The sequence below is a fragment of the Nothobranchius furzeri genome, chromosome 9, assembly GCF_043380555.1.
Source record: "Nothobranchius furzeri strain GRZ-AD chromosome 9, NfurGRZ-RIMD1, whole genome shotgun sequence".
In the NCBI taxonomy this organism is placed as follows: domain Eukaryota; kingdom Metazoa; phylum Chordata; class Actinopteri; order Cyprinodontiformes; family Nothobranchiidae; genus Nothobranchius; species Nothobranchius furzeri.
Window position 1 is genome coordinate 53,968,953 of NC_091749.1, and position 16,245 is coordinate 53,985,197.

At 37.6% G+C, this 16,245-nt stretch overlaps 2 protein-coding genes across 4 annotated transcripts; one reads left to right on the forward strand and one right to left on the reverse strand.

Annotated features, from left to right (window-relative positions):
* Positions 1-96: 96 nt before the first annotated feature.
* LOC107381878 (phenazine biosynthesis-like domain-containing protein 2) lies at positions 97-6,640 on the reverse strand. Its single transcript, XM_015953811.3, has 10 exons — positions 6,474-6,640; positions 6,003-6,102; positions 4,910-5,008; positions 3,472-3,581; positions 3,136-3,165; positions 2,951-3,039; positions 2,730-2,821; positions 1,198-1,281; positions 936-998; positions 97-299 (listed from the first exon to the last, which is right to left on the reverse strand). Exons 1-10 carry the CDS (start codon positions 6,555-6,557, stop codon positions 187-189), a joined length of 864 nt encoding a protein of 287 aa, XP_015809297.3. The 5' UTR covers positions 6,558-6,640; the 3' UTR covers positions 97-186.
* Positions 6,641-7,191: 551 nt separating this feature from the next.
* On the forward strand, positions 7,192-16,221 carry hnrnph3 (heterogeneous nuclear ribonucleoprotein H3 (2H9)). 3 transcript variants are annotated; one of them, XM_015953804.3, is made up of 11 exons: positions 7,192-7,510; positions 8,301-8,393; positions 8,892-9,047; positions 9,185-9,325; positions 10,668-10,806; positions 11,377-11,570; positions 13,847-13,942; positions 14,205-14,320; positions 14,775-14,910; positions 15,145-15,201; positions 15,318-16,221. In XM_015953804.3, the coding sequence occupies exons 2-11, from the start codon at positions 8,306-8,308 to the stop codon at positions 15,380-15,382; spliced, it is 1,188 nt and encodes a 395-aa protein (XP_015809290.1). In that variant the 5' UTR covers positions 7,192-7,510; positions 8,301-8,305; the 3' UTR covers positions 15,383-16,221. The 3 variants fall into 3 exon arrangements, with proteins under 3 accessions (XP_015809290.1, XP_015809289.1, XP_070411050.1); XM_015953803.3 differs by having other exon boundaries at positions 8,305-8,393; XM_070554949.1 differs by lacking the exons at positions 7,192-7,510; positions 8,301-8,393; positions 8,892-9,047; positions 10,668-10,806 and having other exon boundaries at positions 9,191-9,325.
* The last annotated feature ends 24 nt before the right edge of the window (positions 16,222-16,245 follow it).

A 16,245-nucleotide genomic window follows, 5' to 3' on the forward strand; every position in this document is an offset into this window, starting at 1 on the left:
GGTGAATCTACTTAAACCTTTTTATTACATATTGTTTACTGACTTTAACTCTTAAATGTAAATAACGATGATCCAAAGAGAGCGTGCTGTGCATGGTTGGTTCTGATGTTTCTTTATTAGACTGACTGGTTTGAACAGGATGTTTTTATTTATGTGTCACATATCACACACGGAACGTCTCTGCAGCTACAGTCTGATTATTCCCTGCAGCACGGTGACGACCTCTCCTCCGATGTTGATCCTTCCATCATCTCTCACTTCAAGTTCCAGTTCTCCACCTCGGCTGGAGCACTGGTAAGCTGCACAAACACCAGAGAGAGGGTCAGTGGTGGGTTACAGGGCATGATGATGTTCTGCTTTTCATTCAAGGAGCTTCAAATCAGAGAAATGCAGAATAGCAACGAGAGCTTCTTTAATATGGGCTTTCCAAGTTCCCACCAGAGTGTCAGGTCAAGGTTTGGATTTTTACTAGACCATATGAACAACTTGATCTTAGGCTAGTCTGCTGAGCTTTCTATTAAGGGGGCTGTAGCTAATTCTCCCAGCTCACTGAGGAGATTCAAATTTTCTGAAATGCTCCAGATTTTTTTTAAATCTTGTTTTAAAGGACTTTAACCCAGATGCAACTTCAAAATCATAATGCTGTAAATTTCTCCAGCTGACCCTTCAAAACAAAACATACCTGCTCAGTATTTTGCTAATTGTACACTAAGATGTCTTCATTTGGTAAGACAAAGTGAAATGTCAAAACTCCTGCTTTCATTGACCTGCTCACGTGTGCCGATCCTTAATAAGCAGCACCTGGATGTGAAGTCAGACACTAATTTTGCTTCACCCTTTTTGAAATAACACCAAGCTCTTCGTGTGCATTTCTTTTTATGACCAAGTGAGTGCCTGCTTTATTTCTTAGTCCTGATATGTAATCAATAACTTACCCAGCATTTTAGTTTTTCCAAGTTCTTTTGACCAGTAGCTACCCAGGATCGTGTGTGTTGACCCTACAAAGACACAAAAGAAGGTTTACTAGAAACGACTTTACTGCTTTAGTGCAAAGAAGCTGAAACTGATAGATCTAATCTCAATGGGTGTCTTGAGTGTTTGAATGAGTACAAGAACAAAAAAACAATCAATAAACGAACCCCCTTCAGATGCTGCAAACGGTTATTTTAGAAGCAGCAGTGATGGAGGTCATCTTACCGGTGACTGGATCCTCTGGGATCCCAAACCAGGGAGAAAAGTTTCTGGAATAGAAGTCGTATCCTGGCTGATGGTCTGCTGACCCTGTTTTCAGATATAAAAGAAGATGTTTAGCAGCTGAAGTCCTCAGCAAGCCTTCACATCTTCATGGTGTTCGATAGGATGAATAAAATAATATAGGATAGAATAAAAAGGGATTAAATTTTTCATAGGCAAAATGGATGCTGTAATCACAGTTTGCTATGGAAAAAAACCCACACTTAGTTAATTATGGGCAAAACATACAAAAAAACTGACAGATGGTGGAATAAAACATATTTTTATGTACTTAAACTTGACATTTATTTTATGTTATTTTACATTTACACTGTCCATTTTTTGTCTGCTTATGTGGAGTTGGGCCACGGGGGCAGCAGCCTAAGCAGGGAGACTTCTCTCTCCCCAGCCACTTAGGACAGCTCCTCCGAGGAATCCTAATGCATTCCCTGGCCAGCTGAGAGACATAGTCCCTCCAGCGTGTCCTGGGTCTTCCTTTAGGTCTCCTCCTGGTTGAATGTGCCCGGCAAATCTCACCAGGGATGCCGAGCCACCTACACTGGCTGCTTTCAATGTGGAGGAGCAGCAGGTCTACTCAGAGCCCCTCCCAGGTGACTGAGCTTCTCACGCATCTCTAAGGGAGAGCCCACCCACCCTGTGGAGAAAACTCATTTTAGCCTCTTGTATCTCATTCTTTCAGTCATGATCATATGTGAAGGGAGGAACATGGATCGACCGGTAAATCGAGAGCTTTGGCTTCCGGCTCAGCTCTCTCTTCACCATGATAGACCACTAAAACGCCTGCATCACTGCAGACACAGCACCAATCCGCCTATCGATCTTGTGCTCCATCTTTCCCTCACTCATGAACAAGGCCCTGAGATACTTAAATGCCTCCACTTGGAGCAGGACCTCATCCCTGACCTGGAGAAGTCACTTTACCCTTTTCCGACTCATTTACATCACGTCTTTTAAATTAACAAGCTCGTAACATCCAGATGGCCACTTCTTACCAGAAAATATGTTTAGCTTATATTGCATTTAAGGTTAAATACTGTCTGTATTTAAGATGGACTGCTCTAACATACGTGACCTATCGGCTTGTCTCTAAAGTGTTATTTTGAATAGGAGTGATTTGCAAATGTGGTCTACTTTTATTTAAAAAGTAGATATTCAATTTTACTTTTTTGTTCTCTGAACTTCATGACTTCAATTAATTAAATTTTTATTGATCAGACTGAATAAGCTTAACAAATCAAATCAGCTGTTGTGATCAAACATTTACTCAGTTTTTCAGTAGCCTTTGTACTGCATTTTTTACCATTGCTGGATTATTTTTTTCATGATTGCTTTTCACATATTAATTTACTAGAGACAATCTTTGGCTCCTCTCCTCTGGTGCAAAACAAAATGAGTGAGTAATTACTACTGCTAGACATCATATATTACTCATCACTCATTTTTTCGATCATTTCATAAGATTTTTGTCCAAAAACCTTTCACTGTGACGATTATTCCTTTCACTTTTCCTTCGTTTTCGATTGCCAGAAGAGTGGTGGGGTCGACATTCAGACCAGTTAGCATGGCCCTAAAGGTAAAACACAATGATTTTGTCATCTTTTGGAGAAATTAGAGGAAATTATGATCAATTATCTGATTCAGTACAAACATCTGAGGAACCAAAAACAGTTTTCAAAGCCAACATTGTTTAAATGACCTGTCACAGCTGTCAGACAATCGAATCATCAACTTCCTCATGTTTGTATTCAGAAAAACACCCTGAACTGGGAGGTTGCCAACAGTCACCTGTAAAACACACACACACATGCACGCACGCGATAAACAAACTGATCACACTGAGGCGAATCGCCATACATGTTAATATGCATTTTTTTTTCTCACCCTTATGAAATCTTTAAATTCTTTGGGATCCTGAGATTTAAAAGAAATATTATTCTTATTATTTTGTGAAAAATACATATGTTTTATATATATATATATATATATATATATATATGTGTGTGTGTGTGTGTGTGTGTGTGTGTGTGTGTGTGTGTGTGTGTGTGTGTCTGAGTAATTTGAAATGTCTTCAGAACTATTTTCTTTTTTGGTGTTTTCTAGTGAATGTGTGTATTATTTACTTGCGTGCGTGCATGCGTGTGTGTGTGTGTGTGTGTGTGTGTGTGTGTGTGTGTGTGTGTGTGTGTGTGTGTGTGTGTGTGTGTGTGTGTTCTGCACCACTTGGGTGGGCGGGTTGAGAGGAAAGTCCATGAGATATCCATCCTTTTTCTTAGAGACGGCCAGGTCTCCGCTCCTCGTCTCAAACACCAGCGTTGGGTTGATGTTTTCTGATGGAGACAAGACACTTTCTGCTTTCTTGTAAAACTGCAACATTCTCAGCACTGAAGCCTCGGTTTTCAAAAAAAATTTAAACCCAAGTCTTCATCCATGGTATTTGACTGAAATGTTTCATTTATATTATAAATCATATAAATATAATTCACTCAAAGCCACATAATCACACTATGCCTTCAAACAAAGAGTTTATGGTCAGCTGCAACATTTTTTCTTTGTTCATTTTAGGTATTCGTAGGAAACTTTGCAGTTTTGCACGATAAAATAATATTTTTTTTTGCTCATGAATGAATTTAGATTAGTAGATTAGATAAATCAATGATTCTCATTTATTTTGTCTAAAATTAGGAAAAATTATCCAGTTACACATAGGGCATTCATTTTTATCCTAATGCCTTTGAAAACAACAACTTTACACCTGGCTGGAAATTAATTTTAATTTTAATTGTCCAAAAATAAAACATTTTAGATGTACTACTATTTGATGTCTTTTAACTGAGTGAATTCCAATTATTGTGCAAAACTACCTTCTGCTGTTACAACCTGTTGGCTTAAATGTGTAAATTTCTGTTTTCTCATCAATTTGGAGTTAAATCTATCATAAAGTAGAGAGAACTAAATACTGTTAGCTCAACTGCAAAATTGGTTTTTGCATTTTAATTACATTTTTTTCTGAAAACTGAAGCGATGATTTACTTCATTCTGGTACTAAAATAATGTAGAGCAGGGGTATTCAATTCCAGGCCTGGAGGGGCGGTATCCTAGCCTGGCAAGCCAGACTAAATAAATGTATTATTTACCAAACTTTGCAAAGCAAGAATTTGGTCTAGTTCACTAGGCTAGCGGTATCCAGCACATTTTAGTTTTAACTCTGTTCCAGCACACCTGATTTCAATCAGCAGGTGATTAACAGGCTTCTGCCTTATAAGCTGCTGCACAGGTGATTCAACCACTGAATCAAGTGTGTTGGAGCAGAGAAACCACTAAAACATGCAGGATTTCCGGCCCTCCATGCCCAGAATGGAATAGCCCTGATGTAGAGCAACCTTTGAGTGTTTGACTGGAAAGTACTGCAAAGCATTAGACAAAAAAAACAAATAAATGAATAAAACTTTCTAAATAAATAAATAAATGAAAAAAATATATACTTTTTTTTTTTACCTGTTGACAACTTTTATTAAATAAATCACTTATGTTCATGTTTGGTCAAAGCAACAAGGAGCCACTTCAGAGGCTCTGACGGACTGTGTGTGTAGCTCTGAAGCCACAGTTGCAGGCCTGTTCAATGCAAATGAATGTGTTTGTGTTTAAAGTGTCTCACTTTTATACTGGAACAAGACGGCTGCAGTAGCCAGGGTGGCGTGGCCACACAGATTCACTTCCACTGTGGGTGTAAACCACCGGAGGAGGAACCTCGATCCTGTAAATCACAAAACATTTTATCATGCTGTATGAAAAGAGCTGTGAAAATGTGGAATGAAAAATATCAAATATTCTTTAAAAATATGTAAATGCTTGGTTTAAGTTTATTTTACTGTAATAATTTGTGTTTTATTTTTATAAGTGATATTGAATATTGTTATATAACTAACATGTTCATCACATGTTTGTCTTTGGGTTGCCGCAGGAAACCGATGGCTTCATATTGTTGTTTCCAACAATGGAAACCATAGCTGTGTGTCTAACGTGTGAACCAGTCTGCTGACTGCAGGAGTTGTTTTAAGTTTGAGTAAATCCGAAGGCAAAAAATAAATAATAATAAAATTTAAATATACATATATATATATATATATATATATATATATATATATATATGTATATATATATATATATATATATATATATATATATATATATATATATCCCTGATCATATTTAGCACAAAGCTAAAAATTTATTTAAAAAAACTAATTGAGGCCGTGGTTTGAACCAAAATCAAATTCAAGCCATTTTCAAGCACTTTTAAGGTTAGTTATCACAAACCGAACAGAACAGTACCGATAAGCTCAAATAACATCATTTCATTTCCTTTTTCCATAAAGGTACATTTAGTGTGCTATACTCAATTTCAGTTAGTTTCAAGCACTTTCATTCTAGCTCCTTCCAAATCTTGAAACATCAAAAATTCAAGATTTTTTGCAAACGTCAAGCAGCCATACAAATGTTCTGTTCAAGTGTTGGTATTAAAATGCATTTAGTGATTTTTATTTCCACTCATGTAATTATATAAATTCTTTATTTTCTAGTGATTTTTACCTTTAAACATAATTATAATTTATTTAAACTCGTGCCGCATATATGAACATTTAAAAAACATTCAAGAACATTTGTTTTTATTCAGTCATTTGTATGACCTCTTTTCTACGAAGAGAGGGAGTGTCGTGCATGTGAGCATTTAGAGCAGATAAACTTACCAGAGGTGAAGGTGTCAGACGGATTGATGGGGGTGACAAAAGCTGTTTCTGATAGGTTCATCTCTGCTGCTATCTTCTGATACAAATCATCATTCAGCTCCTGTTACAAAGACAATAGATCAATCAGTAAATGACTCATGGTCGCTGCACAACAAGTAGTGAAAAAAATGAAGGACATAAACTGGTTTGAACTTAGACCAGATGTAGCTGCACTCTGCAGGACGTGCTCAGACAGCCGTGTTTGTTTTTGGTTTCAATCGGTCTCTAAAACTACTGAGTAAATGCCAGACACTTTTATTTGGTCCAGTTTAGTTGTGAACCTCAACCTGCTGTGTCTAAGCATGAAAGTGTGTCTTTCTTATAGATGTAAGATTCTTGCATGCAATTTTTCTAGAACCAAGCCTCATCATGGGCCCCTCAGCTAAAATTACACACAACACACTCAGTCCCACACACACTGATGTTACTCACGTGTGCAAGTGGACAGACAGCTGCAGGATTTCCCTTAAAGGGTAGATTTGTGAAGGAATCCATCGTAAAAACCTGGATTTCCATTGTTGTTAGGCTTAAAGCTGCCTGCAGCAAGGAATGGTGATTTGATGTTGGTGTTGGTCCAGCAGTGCTGCTGTCTGTGGACTTTTGACTTCCCCCACCCCCTACTTGGTTTTACAGCCAGAACTGAGCGTCACAACTACAGATTTGCTTTGTCAGCCATGTTTAACACATCTTCGTTGTCGTATTTGTCCTCATAGTGCTTAATGTAAATATCTATAAGGTGCATCAGGTCGTATCAGAGATACTGTACTATGCAAAGGACTTATCATTCAAACTTGATTTATTTGCACTTTTTTCCAGTTGAGTCTGATTTTATTAGTTATTATTTTTTTATTAAATGATCTTGATCAACATTTCCTAAGGCTTCCAAAAAAGGCTTTATAATTTTGTTTAGATCTTTGGCTGTTTTCACCAACAACCCTCGTCAAAAAGTAAAATGGACTAGGATATTTATAAAACCCCTGAATGAAGAAAATGCTGTAGATATTCAAAACATGCTCAAATAAATCTTCTTGAATCTGTCTGCTAAGTCAGAGAGTATGAAAAAACAGTTGACCATGCACATGTGTTTGATCTCTCTTGCAATTGGGCTTTTATTGAACCAGCTTGGTATTTCATGATTGTATGCGTTTTCTTGTACTTGTTTAATTCTTACTTTGTTCTTTTTATTTTCCTTTTTTACATTGTTGTATATTTGCTTATTAATAGATCTGACTGCCACCATGAGGTTTTGCTTTTCTTTTAATTTGAATTCTCAAAAGAAGTGTGAATTTGTGTTGAAATATTAGATTATTATGTTTCCATTGAAATTTGTCATTGTTCCGAGATGTTTTTAAATAAAGTTTTAATGTGTTCTTTTCTTTCTCTTTCGTACTCTCGCGATAATTTACATGAGCGGGTTTCCTGGTGGTGTAACCTGAAGAGCAGAAGAGGACCGGGATAAAAACTTACATGTAACGCAACTTCTTTGTTTCTTTTAAACAAAATTTCGATAGAAAGTTCACTCATTTTTATGTGGGAATGTATTTTGGTATTCTGTTGCAGTGAACGAGCGTTAGCTTGCCTTTAGTTGGGTTTGTACGTTTGACCGCTGTGTCTTTCCTAGTGTTGGCCTGCTAACGCTAAAGAGCTAACGTTTTAGCGGAAGATCGATAGTTAAAATGTCCAACTTCAGATTAAAGCTGAAAAATGTTCTTAATTGGTATAAATAAAGACTGCGCGACGTTGTTTTGAGGGCATCCGTCGTGGGAGCCATTTTGAATGGGTTTAAATGCGCGCTGGTAGTAAACAACTTGGATATACAAACGTTAGCTTAATGGCTAGCTGCGCACACGGAAATATTCAAATCTGTCCAGTTATCTTGTCTCAACGAATGAAAATGTCAGTGTAGGCTTTTATTTAGTATATAATAAAAATTGCCTGCAAAATTAAGGGTTTGCAGATGGGCTCTACTGTGATTACACGTTACAAGAAGTGAAAAGAAATCCAGACTGAAATGTTCATTAGAAAGATATTTGAAGTTTGTCCAATGCATTTATTTATGAGTAGTAACAGAATCCTCAGAGTTTTATTGACCATAATCACTTTGGGCCTTAATTTAACTCCAGCATGAGAGCCCACTCAGTGTCCAGTGTTTTTAGGGGATGAAGGACTGCACAATGATTACATAATTATTGCTGTAATTGTTAACAAGGAGTGTTTTGATTGTGTTTCTTTCTTTCTTTATTTATTTTGCTATGGCAGACAGGATGTCTTCAAATGGAGATGGTTATGTGGTCCGAATCAGAGGACTTCCCTGGAACTGCACACCGGATGAGGTGGCCAGTTTCTTCTCTGGTGAGACTAAGCACACACAAGCCTTTTAAAAGAAGGGGATAAAATGAACTTGTAGTGTTATTAGTCATCTTAAACAAACCTTGTGTTTGTTCCAAATTACCACATTTCCTTTCTTAAAAAGACACGTCAGTCTGTTTCAAATACAAACAGGGCAAATATTTTCTACTTGTCTTTATTTAGGAGTCAATCAATCACCTTTATTTAGAAAGCACCTTACAGGCATGAAACATGCCACCAAAGTGCTGTACATTAAAAATGAAAACCAGAATAGATGATATATTTATTTTGTATATTGAGACATGTATGTTTAGATTTTAATTTATCTTTGTATTTTATCTTAAATAGTTTTGATAAAAACGCTTGCAGTTATAGTTTTTGTTGTTTAAGGCTTTTCCATTTTGCTACAGTAAACATTACCTCCATATTAGTAATAATAATATATTCAAGGTGAAAATTTAAAGCCTAACTAATATTAAACCAAGCTTATTTACAATGCAGACTGTGACATCGTGGGAAAAGAAGATGGGGTGTGTTTGACTTACTCTAAAGATGGCCGATCCACTGGTGAGGCATTTATGGAACTGTCTACATCAGAAGATTACAAGACAGCTCTTTCCAAGGACCGTAAATACATGGGGCACAGATACATAGAAGGTAAGCTACTTGTGCAGTTTTTAACAAAGCTTTATGTGTTTGGAGCATAAAAATGTTTACTTTCCTTTGCTTTAAATAATCAATTCAAGTGACAGACCTGTATTGTTTTTGTCCACCTGTTTATGTTTCTAAATTAGTGTTCAAGTCAAAGCGCAGTGAAATGGACTGGGTGATGAAACGTAGCGGTCCTCCACCTGACGACAACTCTGGCTGTGTGGTGAAATTAAGAGGACTTCCCTTTGGCTGCAGCAAGGAGGAGATTGTTCAGTTCTTTTCAGGTACAGGAACATTAAAACGTTTTATCTAAGTCTGTGCAAATAAATTGAGGTAATCTGCATGTCGACTCAAAAGTATATTTGTGGATCAGTAAAAGACACATTAATGTCACTGCATGCTATTTATTTCTTGGTTAGCATTTTAACTCAGTTGTCAGTGGTTTCATGTACCACCCCACAAAAAACTCACTATTATTATTGTCTTTATGTATCTAAGTACATTGGGCTGGATAGCGTCAGAAGTCTCCGTGTATTATTTTAGTCTCGTAGTTACATGATCTGATCCGTTTTTTATCTAAAGTAAAACAGTCAGTTTAAATTACTTTTCAATTTTTTTATTTTTTTTGTTAAGACAAACGTTTGCGGGTTTAAATATGTTTCTCATACCTGCTGACAGTTCTGGGGGCGCGGTTCAACAGCGCTCCCAGACCAGCTGATAAATGACACAACGATGGAAGTCAGATGACGCTCTAAGGAAGACTGAAGCTTTCAGTCAAATCTGTCAGCAGGTATGAGAAACCTCTTGAAACCTGCAAACGTTTGTTTTACAAAAGAAAAATAGGAAAACTTTGTCGTTTTAATTTACAACAAAGATAAAATGAACTTTTTTAATCTAAAACAGTTTTTGTTTTCTAAAAAGTGTTATATTTGGAAATGTGGACAATGTTTAAAGTCCAAGTACTTCCACATTCCAGATCAAACAAAAACACACAACACCAAGAATAAATTTGAATGTTTGTCATAGATTTGTTGACTTTTATAATTTACAAACTGTTTTAACATTACTCAGAGTTGTGTGTCTTATTATGAGTGTCCTGGTGTAAAGCATAATGTTTGGTTTATTCCTAGTTTATGCTCTTATGTTTAATTTAATGTTTAATATGCTCATTTGACTTATATCTTATAAAAAGGGTTTAACAGTAGATTAAGCTAGAGGGGAAATAGTCTCATGGAACTGATCTGGAGTCAGTATCAGCAATGACTTAAAATCTCACTACAAAAGAACAAACTAAAAAAAAGAGAGCATAATCTTTTAATTGAGCTCAATTTCAGGTAATTATTAAAGTAAAAAAACAACAGTAACACAATTGGCCTACCTGCTGTACCTGCAGTTGTTTTCTGACTTCTAAACTGACTCCAGGCCAGTCTAAGTTTTAATTTTCTGTAGAAGACAAACTAATGTACATCCAGAATTCTGACATTCTCAATTTTCAAGAAGTTTTCTAATCCTGACATGTTAATCCTGACATTAATCTGAAATCTCCACTGATGCAGTGGGTGTTGTTCTACGTATCCCTACCAGTCCATCTACCGACCTATGTATTTATGTGTGCTTGGGTTAAAGGGTTGAGAATCGTGCCAAATGGGATAACTCTGCCAGTGGACTACCAGGGGAGGAGCACAGGGGAAGCCTTCGTGCAGTTTGCTTCAAAGGAGATAGCAGAAAAGGCTCTGGGGAAACACAAGGAAAGAATAGGGCACAGGTGGGACGGATGGGTGAGGGACGGGCTGGACTGGGTTGGATTTCTGTTCTAGCATTTGATGGGTGATCATGTTGGGAGGATGGGTTGGTGGGGTTACAAATTTCTGGGAAAACGTTAAAAAAGTGGTCATTTAATTGGGGGGCTCATGAAATGTTTATTAAAAGACTTTATTGGGGTTGTAGTTAACCAAATTTTTCTTTGAACTGTTTTGCGGTAGTCATGTAAAACAGCAGCTTCAGTAGATGTTTACACTCTGAGATGTGGTTAGTTTATAGTCAAATTTGGATTTAAATGTAGAATTGTGAATCCCTTATCATCAGTGATGCTAAATCAGCAGAACAACCAAATTCAAACATAAACACATTGTAAGGACTAATGGTACCAGTAATGAGGATGGCATAGATATTGTTTATTGCCCAGCTAACAGTGAAACATGTGGTTGTTTAGACATTCAGACACTTTAATGTTTACTTTGTGTCAATAATGTGTGCTTGTAAGCAGTCTTCAGCCATTTCTACGTCTTAACCTGCTTCTGTTTCATTTTTATCCTTCGGACCTCTGATGTTGCAGGTACATAGAAATCTTTAAGAGCAGTCGGTGGGAGATCAAATTTCACCATGAGGTTCCCCGGCGGGGAGCGGGTTCCCAGAGACCAGGGCCCTATGACAGACCTGTCATGTCGGGCTCAAAGGGAAGCCTTTATGGGGCCAGCCGCAGTGGGGCCCTGATGGACAGCATGAGAAGTGGAGGTGGTTATGGAGGAGGTACAATGACCATAACAAGCTGATGACACATGATGTCTAGTAGAAAAAGAATCAAATTTTTTTTGTGTTCATTTAACAACTATTTTTCTTTAAAGGTGTGGAACACTAAAAAACATTTTTTATCATTATTTCTGATTGTAATCGGTCACTCAGATTTTTTCTTGCAGGCCGAGCATGAAAATAGTCTCCAGCAACTATCTCCTGCATTAGCTGCTGATAGAAAATTTATGTTGAAATGCTAGGATTTGAAAGCCTCATCTCTTCTTTCCGCTGAGCACGAGGCATCGCAAAACATCCATGAAGCGTTCTACGTGGCAATAAGCCGCCGTTATAGTGGATTGGTTCCTTTCCACCGGCAGCAAAATGTAACGTTTTAAACGTGCCCAGAAGCGAGGGGACACTATCAATATGTTTCCAGTAGGGCTGCAGCTATCGAATATTTTTGTAATCGAGTACTCTATCGAATCTTTTACTGATTAATCGAGTACTCTAATAAATTACTCTTTTGCGTTTTGTAAACCCTTATATCAAATAGCATGTTATAAAATATGAAAGACCTCTTGAAATGAGAAAGCAATTGCCAGTTATTCTTCAAGTTTTATTCAAATTTAGTTTTCAAAACTTCAGCACTTCAACTTTACTTCACAGTAAACAAATGCGAGCGGCTGCGGCCCAAACAGAACCAGAACCGCTAACGGCGCATGTGCAAACATGGCTCGCCAGCTGTTTCCCTATTAACACACGTCTGTTTTAATTTCTACACTTTTTTTTTCTCAAACTAACAAGGATTGTCGAAAGCATGTTTGCCATGGTTATGTCAAATTATACTGATCACAAAACATTTATTTATTTTCTTTCGTTTTCCTCCGCCATTCATAAATACCCGTGTCCTCCTGCAGCAATCCTGAGGGACAACGGACATCAATAACAACACAGTAAAAAGTCTGGCGTGTTGTAAAAACTGCTATTTTTAGCACATTTTAAGACCGACGTGTTGCTACCAGACGTACGGCGTAAGCTGAAACTAAGTGCTACAAATGAAAAAGTCGCACAGTGTCCGTAGAATACATAGAAATACAGGCTAAAATGCATTATCTTATAGAGGCTCCGAGTCCGCTTGCATTTACATGTGGATGTTTCCTGGTCAGGTTGCAGCGTCGAGGATGTGGTGTTGTGGTAGGCTAAATCCATTTTACAGTATTTAGACTGGACTACGTTTTCCGCCTTACGACGTGAAAAATGGTCCCACACCTTTGACATTTTCTGTCTTTTTCGCACTCCACCGGGGTCCACGTTGTCCGCCATGGCTTAAGAGAAAGTTTAGTTACATTCGCTACTCGCGTGTGCATTCAGTGCAGTGTGCATGTGCGTCACTTATTTCGGTCCAGGTGAAACATGACCCCGGGCGATTGCAAAGCCATGAATTAATTAAACATGAATTAAACGAAGCCTCGAGGCAGAGAATTTGACTCGAGGATTTTTTGTACTCGAATTATTCGAGGTACTCGAGGAATCGTTTCAGCCCTAGTTTCCAGTCTATTTTTTATGTGCTGCTCTTCCAGAATACGTCAAACTCCACAGTTTCAAAACACAGGAAGTGAAACACAAAAGCAGTGTTAAACATCCGGAAACTTTCAAAATAAAAGTCACATGCAGATAACGTACGTCATTTCCTGTTAAATCCTTGTAGAAGATGTAAACGGAACAGAAAATAAACCCCAGCCCTTTTGGAGACAATCAGCTGTCTTTCTCTATTTTATTGTGTGGACTTCTGAAATCATGCGTGGTGTTGCAATTCTCCTGTGATTTTGTGGTGGAATCAGTTGTGTGGAATGCTTTTGTCCCCATTTCACATCAGAATCGCTCTTGGTTAGGAATGAGCTCGCAGGTAAAACACTGCTATTACATTACTGTTATCAAATCAGAGGTGAGATGTCCAAATATCAGGAAATAGAGACGCCAAATCCTGCCGCCTTAAGCTACTTTCTCCTCCAGCTGACTCGTACTTCCTTAAACAGGCGCATCTGAGCTTTTCTTTTCTCTTGAGTATAACATACAAGGCGCTGATTCCTACTAGAGACCACCGCAAATGTATTGAAAAACCGATTGGACATGGTCTTAAAGAAATAAAGCATTTGCTGATGGTTCTGTGAAAGTTTTTGACCATTGTTTTTTCCAATGATTTTGTTGGTGTTACAAAGAAAAGACTCTGCTGTGGTTCTAATGTATTTTATACAAACCACAATCCAAGTTTAGCCTTTGTGCTCTGTGTGCAGGTTACAGTGGTTATGACAACTACAATGGTTTCAGCAGCTACTGCTACAACGACGACATGTTTGATGATCGAATGAGAGGAGAGAGAGGAGGAAGAGGTAACGTCAATTAAACCAGAATTCCTCCTCGGTGCAAGTGTCAGACTAAAAGATTTGCAAGTTTAGTTTAATGCATGATTATATTTAAAGTTTAGCACAACACTAACATTTGTTTTTACAGAGATTTTACATCTTGATTGGAGTTTACAAAAATTTTGCATTAAACATTTTAAGATTATCTGTAGATGGTACATTTTTAATTTAAATATATCCAAGAATAACAGTAAATTTTATTAACTTTTTTTGTGTTCCTTCCCTGCAGGAGTTGGAGGCCACGGTTATGGTGGACAATCTGACGGTGGCTCGGGTTTTCACAACGGCCATTTTGTGCATATGAGGGGTTTACCATTCCGGGCCTCAGAAGGAGACATTGCAAAGGTATGGATGCAAGGTTCATTTTAGTATTTGTCTAGAAAATATTTCATTGCAGTATCCTGTTATGGGCACCAGCAGATTATACTACATTGTTTTGTGTTGATGTAAACCAAAGCAGAAACAACGTAACAAAGATTATACTACATTTCTGTGAAAGAGAACGAGGTCTGAAGAGAAATAAAGGCAGTAGCCTTTATGGTAAATATTTGATTACTGTAGTTTAAAAGTAGCTATTTGCCAAAAATATAGTCATACAGAAACTGTTTCTGGTTGTCTTTGTTGTTCAGCATCCCTTCCAGACTGTTTTATGTTTGAGTAACGTGGGCTTTGATCCACTCCAGGTCAACACTGGCCAAATCAAATCTCTTCATGAGTCATTTCCCTGTCATGTTTCTGTATCAAGCAAATTAGTTCCCTACTTCCTGGTTCTTTCGGTTTATTGTTGCTTTTATTCCAGTTCTTTGCGCCCTTGGATCCGCTGAAAATCCACATTGACGTGTCACCAAATGGGAGGTCAACTGGAGAGGCAGATGTGGAGTTTTGCTCTCATGAAGATGCTGTGGCAGCCATGTCCAAAGACAAAAATCACATGCGTAAGTCCCACTGTTTCCCCCTCTTTAATATCTTTTGTAGTGACATTTATCTCATCTATCAAAGAACAGGTAGAGACAAAATATGGCTGATATTTTTTGATTTAGTGAGCAGTAGTTAAAGAAGGAACTCAAAATGAAAGTATTTAAGCAAGTAAAGCAGAATATATTGAAGCTGGTATCCAAGGCAACGTGGAACAAGACACAGGATTGATGTTTGGATGTTTTTCCCCACAGAGCATCGCTATATTGAGTTGTTTCTAAACTCAACATCTAGTGGAGCATCTGAAATGGGTGAGTTTCCATTCCAACAACCACAAATCAGCTCCGATTGTTACAAACCTTCAGTCCCGATCAATACCTAATGTTCATTTGACAAATGTCTAAAATATTATTCCGTATTTGTTCAGGCCGTGGCGGTTACTTCAGTAACTCAGGAGGGTCACGAAGCGGTGGCCTACGAGGTGGATACTGATGATGTCACCACATACTTCTGATTCATCCTGTTTGTTTGTGTCTCTTAAAGCCACATTTACTCAGTTTCTAGGTAAGAAAGGTAGTCAGTTGTAGTCGTTACTACATGACAGCAGAGTTTCTTTAGACATCCACTTCCAAACCTATCGGCATACGAAGAACACAACAGCGTCTCACTGTTGACACCTGGGAGCTGAAGAACCTGCTTAGTATGTTGGATTCTTCTTGTCTTTTATATCTGGAATTTCTGTTTCAGTTAAAGATGCAAATGTAAAATGATGTATTAGCAGTGTGTAATGGAAAAGGTACATGTCCTTTGGTAATAAGATAAGAAATGTACATTTTCAGTTTAAGTACTATATACCAGTTAGTTTCATATCATTTTAGTACATAAGACAAAACACAACTTCATCCAAAGAGAAATAGCTGTGGCGTTTGATTGAGGTAACATAATACTTACCCGGGGAGGGAGCGTCGGGTCTGAACGAAGTCACGCAGATATTACTAATGGGGACGATGTGTTTAAAATACCAGAATCTTTTTTTGTTGTTTTTTAGGCTGGCTTTGTTTTGATTTAAACTTTTTTTGTAAGACCATCCAGCCAGTGAAAGAAAAAACCCACAAATTTATATCCGGTTTCAGATCAGCTTTTTTGGTTTGAAATGTTTCATAAATGATAGATGGTGTGCTTTTTATAAATGTTTTCACAGTTCTGTACAGAACCTAAAACTTCAGTTGAATAAGATGCTCCAGTCTTCATGCGAGATCTCTATATTTGAGCTGTGACGTAGCCGATTAAGCTGTTGTACATTTGCTTAATAAATTTTATATTTAATTGTCTTCCTGCCTCTGTTCTTGAGGTGA